The 8,693-nt window shown below is 29.4% G+C and overlaps 1 protein-coding gene and 1 pseudogene across 1 annotated transcript; both read left to right on the forward strand.

Annotated features, from left to right (window-relative positions):
• The first annotated feature begins 235 nt into the window (after positions 1-235).
• On the forward strand, positions 236-1,169 carry LOC125822990 (uncharacterized). The gene is made up of 2 exons (XM_049502443.1): positions 236-991; positions 1,105-1,169. Exons 1-2 carry the CDS (start codon positions 316-318, stop codon positions 1,167-1,169), a joined length of 741 nt encoding a protein of 246 aa, XP_049358400.1. The 5' UTR covers positions 236-315.
• Positions 1,170-1,479: 310 nt separating this feature from the next.
• Positions 1,480-7,927, forward strand: LOC125822423 (rust resistance kinase Lr10-like; annotated as a pseudogene).
• Positions 7,928-8,693: the final 766 nt, after the last annotated feature.

An 8,693-nucleotide genomic window follows, 5' to 3' on the forward strand; every position in this document is an offset into this window, starting at 1 on the left:
TTTTCATGTTGCACATATCACTTTTAAAATTTATTACTTATGTAGAAGATAAAATAAATATATTATCGTTTGGAATAAACTTGCAGTGCTCTTCCTGGAGACTGGTTATAACAAATAGGTAAACGGCAAAGTCTTCCTGTTGAGGGCCCTTCATCAAATTGCACCAAACAAAGGAGTAAATTGGTGATGAAAAGTCCACACAGCTTCAAGTATCCAACAAACACACCTGCATTCATAATACTAATATTGAAGTCTCAATTCTTTTCATCACTTGGAAATAGTAGGAAAGAAAAGAAAAGAATCAAGAGAGTACTAATGTATTTGTGTAGGGGAACCATTCTGCTAAAATGTTTTACATTAATCATCTTTCTGCAAACATGCAATGCTAGGAAAAGCAAACACCATTACTGTCCCCCTTCTGCTTGTGGCCATATCCGTAACATAAGAGACCCTTTCCACTTAAACACTGATCCAAAAGATTGCCATTATCCAGGATATGAATTAGCTTGTGAAGGTAACCAAACAGTTATGTGGTTATTCTCCGAGAAGTTGCACGTTCAAGGCATCGATTATCATAACAAGAAAATTCGCCTGGTAGATCCAACTTTACAAACACAAGATGATCTATGCTCTTTCAGACCTCAGTTTAACATCAACCAGTACTATAGTGTCATTGACTTACATTATTATACTTGCGATTATTCTAAAACATTTTTGGATCCCATCTTCTTGCTCAACTGTCCATTTGCTGTTAATAATTCCGCATTTGTGGAAATTAGTGGCTGCAAATTAAGCAGATACACGTATTTAAAGATTGGAGAAACGAAAGCATCAGAAGTCAATGATGGATGCAGAGTACAATTTATAGGCCTGACCTCATGGCCTAATATTAAAGATGCAGAGAACAACATTTCCCTTTCTGATTTTCATCAAGCAATCCTCTACGGATTTGAGCTTCGTTATTATCTATGGCGTTCTCCAGAAAACATAAGTAAGGTCTTCAATTATATATGCTCTGCTTCTTAATTATCATTCTTTTCCATCCTAAGAAATTAGGAAAACAATGGATTCTCACTACGATTTTATTTCTACATGATTTTGTAGGTGATATTGAACGGATTTTCAGTGAGGACTCAACCTTTTCTCTACATATACTTTTAATTTTTTAAATCCCCATTGACCTCTCATTCTAATTTTTTTGCACTTTAATCTAATCAGGGATCAGTCTGTGGCTACTTGAGTATTACGTATTTAAGCACCTGCATTATAGAGGAAGGATAAGTAAGACGTCTTCAATTATATATGTTCTGCTCTTTGATTAAAAAATGTTTTCCATCCTCAGATACGTATGAAATTAGGAAAACAATGGATTCACTCACCATAATTTAATTTCTTTATGTGTTGTAATTGTTACTTTTCTTCACATATACTTTAAGTTCTCCATTCATCGCTCATTCTAAATTTTTTGCACTTGAATCTACCCAGGGACCATTCTGTCACTGCTTCTGTATCTCATGGGTAAGTTTCTGTATATCCCTTTAGCAAGCTGTATGTTATTTGGATGGACACAACTTAACATTCCATTTCGTGAAAATAATCTATCACAAGTGAGCACAACACAAAAATTCTAAAATAGAACAACTCGAAATATATTATTCTTAGTAAAGTTATTAATAGCAATCTGAATTTGTGAAAATTAATTTCTTGGAATCCTTGATACTTCAGAATATATATATAGTAGTGTTAGAAAGTACTTAGTTAATAGCAATATTTATGTAAAGACTTATCTTCAAAACTGAAAAAAAGGATTAGTATTACCCTGATCACAGTAGAGCTGGGGTCGGCCTGACTTAATACGTGATTTAATAGGGTTGGGTTAAGATTTTTGGAGCCCATTTAAGAATTTTTTTTTTAGCCCAGCGGCCTGAATAAGCCTGCTGATTTGTGGTTATTGAGAAATATAGGTAGGGCCGGTCCATGGGCCAAATAATAATTGGATTATTACTTGAGTGAATCCTTTTTAAAAAATAATTACTTAGTTTAGACATACTCTTTAATTATTACCATTTATAGCAATATAAAACAATACTATATATTTTATTATTTTTTTCTTTGTCTCGCCTCTTTCACTTTTTTGTCTCTCAGCTTTTTACTTTTTCTCTCTTTCACGCTCCTTTCTTTTTGTTGCTCTTTCTCTCTTACTTTCTTTTTGTTGTTTTTTCTTTTTTTGCTTTCCTTTTGCTGCTCCTTCTCTCTCTCTTTCTGTTCTCTCTACTTTTTTTCGTAGAGTAGTCAATGATTCGTAGAATGAATAAAATTGTATCAATAATTAATTAAGTAAACAAATAATTTAATCGTTACAAATGAAGAGACATAATAAATTACAAAATGAATTAAACTTGAATTAAAAATATTACACACATTTAAAGTTGAATTCAAAATATATTACAATGATCTATAGAGTAAATTAAACTTGTATTAATAATGAATTAAACAAGTAATCCAATAGTACCAAATAAATCAAAAAATTGCAAAATAAATGAAATTGCTTAAATGAAAAACGTAACTAACAAAAGACAAGACAACAATCTATAAACTGAATTAAACTCATATTATTCATGAATAAAACTTATATCATATGTATCTTATAAATTATCTTTGCTTTTATCACTGAGAAAATGAGTGATAGTTGCAATATGTATTAAAAATGTATTGTACATGTCTTATAAATGTATTATTAGTGTGTTACCTAAATTATTCTTGTTGGTATCCGTAAGAAATGAGTGAAGTGTGCAATACGTATTATAAATGTATTATTCATAAATAAAACATGTATTATATGTGTTTTATAAATTACTTTTGGTTTGTATCACTAAGAATGTGAGTGATGTTTGCAATATGTATTAAAAATGTATTGTGCATGTATTATAAATGTATTATAAGTGTGTTACCTAAATTATTTTAGCTGATATCATTAAAAAGGGAATGAAGTTTGCAATATGTATTATAAATGTAGGATGTATTGTTCATGATTTTAATAGAATTTTAATACAGTTATGAAACATATCTAATACAACGTTAATACAAATGTGATATAATTCCGTAAACTTCATCCTTTTCGAGCTTCAATCCAATTTTTTCCTAAAATCAATTTCAAACTTAACCAAACCCTCTTAAAATTGCGATATAAACTCCAAACGATATTTTCAACTATTTGTAGGAACAACCTATCCAAACTAATCGCAAACGAAAGAGCAGTCAATGATTCGTAGACTGAATAAAACTTGTATCAATAATTAATTAGACAAGTAATCTAATTGTAACAAATGAAGAAACATAATAAACTGCCAAATGAATTAAACTTGAATAAAAAATGTATTACACACATATTAAAGTTGAATTAAAAGCGAATTAAACATGAATGCAAAATGTAGCAAACGAAAGAGCATTATGTGATTTGTAAACTGAATAAAACTTGTATTATAATGAATTAAAGAAGTAATTCAATCATAACAAATCAATCAATAAACTGCAAAATGAATTAACTTGTATTAAAAGTGCATACACAAATATTAAAGTTGAATTAAGCATGGATAAAAAATGTAACTAATGAAACACCAAACAATGATCTATAGAGTGAATTAAACTTATATCAATAATGAATTAAACAAGTAATCTAACAGTAACAAATAATAAACTACAAAAAACAAATTGCATTAAAAGTGTATTACACAATATTAAAGTTGAATTAGAAGAGAAAATTAACAATAAATGAAAAACGTAACTAACGAAAGACAAGACAATAATCTATAGACTGAATTAAACTTGTATTATTCATGAATAAAACATGTATTATATGTGTCTTATAAATTATTTTAGTTGTATCACTAAGAACAAGAGTGATGTTTGCAATATGTATTACAAATGTATTGTGCATATGTTAGAAATGTATTACAAGTGTGTTACTTAAATTATTTTGGGTTGATATCACTAAAAAATGAGTGAAGTTTCTAATATGTATTATAAATGTATTGTTCGTGATTTTAATACAATTTTAATACAATTATGAAACATATCTAATACAACTTTAATACAATCGCGATACCGTTCCATAAACTTCACCTTTTTCGAGTTTCAACCTAATATTTCTCCTAAAATCAATTATAAACTTAACCAAATCCTCTTAAAATTGGGATATAAACTCCAAACGACATTTTCAATTATTTGTAGGAACAACCTAACCAAACTAATCACAAATTCGTAAAATTCAAATAATGAATTCAAAATTGAATCTTTATAATGACCATCAATGGTGAACTCTTGTTTCTATAATTTTAAAGATTTGAAAATTTCTATTTGAGAACATGATATTGTACAATTTTTTGATTTTTCTATTCCTCTTCTCGTCGTGTTTTTGGATAAAAATAGTGAAATATGGGCAAAAACTGATTTAAATGAAAATTAAAAAAAAAAAAGAATAAAAAAAGAAGAAGGAAGAGTTAAACAAGTAATTCAGTCATAACAAATCAACCAATAAACTGCAAAATGAATTAAACTTGTATTACATAAATATTAAAGTTGAATTAGAGGAGATAATTAAGCATGAATAAAAAACGTAACTAATAAAAGACCAATCAGTGATCTGTAGAGTGATTAAACTTGTATGAATAATGAATTTAACAAGTAATCCAATAGTAACAAATCAACCAATAAACTGCAAAATGAATTAAACTTGTATTAAAAGTGTATTACACAGATATTAAAGTTGAATTAGAAGAGATAATAAGCATTAATAAAACAACATAACTAATAAAAGACCATACATTAATCTATAAAGTGAATTAAACTTGTATCAATAATGAATTAAACAAGTAGTCCAATAGTAACAAATCCACCAATAAACTGCAAAATGAATTAAATTTGCATTAAAAGTGTAGTACACTATATTAAAGTTGAATTAGAAGAGAGAATTAAGAAGGAATGAAAAACGTAACTAGCAAAAGATAAGAGAATGATCTATAGACTGAATTAAACTTGTATTATTCATGAATAAACATGTATTATATGTGACTTATAAGTTATTTTGATTTGTATCACTAAGAACGCGGGTGATTTTTGCAACACGTATTAACATGTAGTATGTTTGTATTATATATATTTTTCAAGTATGTGACCTAAAGTATTTTGATTGATATCAGTAAAAAGGGGATATGTCTGTCATATGTATTATAAATGTATTGTTCATGATTTTAATACAGTTTTAATACAATTATGAAATGATTCTAATACAATTTTAATACAAATATGAAAACTTCATTTTTTTCGAGCTTTAATCTAATTTTTACTCCTAAAATCAATTCTAAATTAATCAATCCCCTTAAAATTGAGATATAAACTCCAAATTATATTTTCAACTGTTTGCAAGAACAACTGATCTAAACAAATCTCAAATTGTGTAAAATTCAAATAATGAATTCAAAGTTTAAAGCTTTTTAATGACTATCAAAGGTGAATTCATGCTATTGTAATTTTAGAGATTTGAATGCGTGCTTGTGCACACGATTTTGTATAAATTTTGGGATTTTGTATTCTACTCGTTGTTTTATTAGGTGAAAATCATGAAACATGGGTGACAATCGATTTGAAGATAAAAATATTTAAAAATAGTTTTTCAGATGAAAATTGTGAAGAGGAAGAAGATGAAGAGAAATCATGATTGTAAGAGAAAAAAATTGCAGCGAAGGAGAAGAAGACATTGGATAAACAGAGACAAAGAAAAAGAGAATCGCTTAATATTAAGGAATTGTTATATTTAGTTATAAAATTTATATTGTTATAAATGGTAAATATTTTTCTTAATATAGGATACCTAGGTGATTTACCCAAAAAGTAACAAGAGTCCAAACTCAAAATCTATTTAAAGTTTTAAATATTAAAATTTAAATATGAATTAGTTTATAAAATATGTACTACATAAAAGAAAATTTTCCTAAAATTTCTAGGAATCACTACATGTAGCCTATAGAATATTGTCATAATTTTTGTGTTTTATTATGTTCATGGCTAATATTTCTATTTAGCTATTTATACTTTTACTTGAAATCAAACTTGATAAATATTATAAAGATAATTTTATTTGTGGATTTGATTAACAAGTAGTAACACAAACCCCGTGTAATATTGTCTTGTCGATATTTCTAATAATTTTTTAAATTATAATTTGATTTAAAATATAAAAAACATCCTTTTTAAACAAGTGGGCTAGCTTAGCACAGTCGGTCGTCCACGTACTTATGGGTTGGGCTAATCGATTTCAAAGCATGTATAGATTAGCCCGAATGAGTGGATCAGCCCATATCTTCTTTGTACAATTAAAGTTTAATTATTATTATTTTACATATTTCCTTCACAAATATGTGAGCTTTCAAAATATTAATTATTGGTATATGGTTTTTACAAGTTCCATGAGTTGAAAAAATTTAATCGATTAATTATAAATTTTGACATAATATTTTTCAATCAAATGAGACAGAAAGTGTAAAACTTAACAAAACTCATAATTTCTGAGAAGAATAGAACGGTCCGCATAAGAAAAAGACATCTCTATGATATATTGGCACAACAGGAAGTGACTTTAAGAATTCTCAAACTTGCAGCGTATTTTGGAACAAAATTTGTGATAGGCCTTCCGTTTGTAATTGTATTTCTGGTGATCAAATTCAAAAGGAGGCATTTGTCGATGTATGATACGATTGAAGGCTTTTTACAAACACAAAATAATTTCATGCCAATCAGATATAATTACTCCCACATAAAGAGAATGACAAGAGGATTCAAAGAGAAATTAGGTGAGGGAGGTTATGGCAGTGTATACAAAGGAAAGCTTCAAAGTGGAAGGGATGTAGCAGTGAAGATGTTGAACAAGCCTAAAGCTGGTGGGCAAGATTTTATGAATGAAGTAGCTACCATTGGAAGGATTCATCATGTCAATGTGGTTGGACTTGTGGGGTATTGTGTTGAGGGAACAAAGCGTGCTCCTGTATACGACTTCATGCCCAACGGATCACTTGACAAGTATATCAGCATCAGTCAAGAAGGAAGTCCTCTGTTAAGTTGGCAGAGGAAGTATGACATTATTCTTGGAGTGGCTCGAGGAATTGGGTATTTGCATCGAGGCTGTGATGTACGAATTTTGCATTTTGACATCAAACCACACAACATTCTTTTGGATGAGAATTTCATTCCAAAGATTTCTGACTTTGGGCTTGCGAAATTATATCCAACAGATAATAGCATATGACTCTCACAGCTGCTCGAGGAACGATGGTTATGTAGCTCCAGAGTTGATTAGCAGAAGCATTGGAACAATCTCTTACAAAGCTGATGTTTACAGCTTTGGAATGCTGCTAATGGAAATGCTGGACTTGAAAAGACATGAAGTTGCAAATGAAGAGAATTCCAGCCAATATTTTCCTTATTATATTTACGATAAGTTCAACAAGGGGAAGGAGATTGTGGTGGATGAAGAAAGCAAATGATGATGAAAAGAAGATGGTTAGAAAGCTGGCTTTAGTTGCGTTATGGTGCATACAAACAAATCCGATACAACGCCCTTCGATGAGTAGAGTATTAGAAATGCTTGAAGGTGAAGTTGAAGTGCTAGAAGTACCTCCTCAGCCTCTTCAATCTCAACCGATTGTTAATCAGATTATGGGAAGTTCTATGACATTTTCGTCTGATTCAATGGCTTTGTTAGAAAATTCTGCTGATAATCCCGTTGAACTAGACATTTGTTCTGATTGACTATAGTTGATGTAATGTTTATGTGAAACAAATATAGCCCACCCAACAATGTTTGGGACAAAGGGTGTTGTTGCTATTGTTGTACTAGTTTAAAAACACACCTCGAAGCTAGCTGACCAAGTGTTCGAATACAATAGCCAAAATGCTCGAGATAACTTAATTTGCCCGTAAAATTTCATCCACATAGCAGCTAACTCATTAATTTTGAGGCGTGTTTAGTTACGTAGTTGGTGATAGTTTAGGTATGAAACACAAACATCTGATAGTTTAGGTAGGAAACTCGCAAAAGTGATACTTTAGGAAACAACTGATAGTTCATGAAAGCTCCTTTAGAGTACAATCAAAAGACTTCATAAATAGTTGTAAAAACAAAAGAAGGTTGACTCATTGTCATATGATGAATCTTGGATTGTTGATTGAAGGGCATGAGGGGATGCTGGTCTATGAATACTTACAACAAAGCCTTGGGCAATTTCAAATTCTCTTAGGACTCGAGACTCCTAGTATATAGACGAAAATCGAAAAATCATCATATATACTTTTATCTAAAATCTACTTTTCTAGCTTTTTAGATGCGATATCATTAATTACTGTTTTATAATCAACTTATTTTAGTAATTCCTTTTCAATTGGTAATATAGCTAATCCATTCATTCTCTTGAGATATTGTTGATTTAGATAAGATTTTATTGCAATTTTAGTTTCGAAAAACTTCTTTCAACTTAATGCATTAGGAAAAGAATCAAGTCTTTTTATTTGATTGAGTATTTCCATTAGATCATTATTTTCTACTTGTATTATTTCTTTTAACACTTTTATTTGAAAAAATAAATCTAAATCATCAATACCAGAATAACTATTATGTGTTAAAGAAAGTTCAATGTTAAGAC

Source organism: Solanum verrucosum, unplaced genomic scaffold (assembly GCF_900185275.1).
Source record: "Solanum verrucosum unplaced genomic scaffold, falcon-dt-bn FXZP01000103.1, whole genome shotgun sequence".
In the NCBI taxonomy this organism is placed as follows: domain Eukaryota; kingdom Viridiplantae; phylum Streptophyta; class Magnoliopsida; order Solanales; family Solanaceae; genus Solanum; species Solanum verrucosum.

Bases quoted from the DNA above. Each gene is read 5' to 3' on its own strand.
- LOC125822990 (XM_049502443.1), top strand. From the start codon at position 316: ATGTATTTGTGTAGGGGAACCATTCTGCTAAAATGTTTTACATTAATC. The intron at 992-1,104 runs GTAAGGTCTTCA...ATGATTTTGTAG, and splicing joins GCGTTCTCCAGAAAACATAA to GTGATATTGAACGGATTTTC.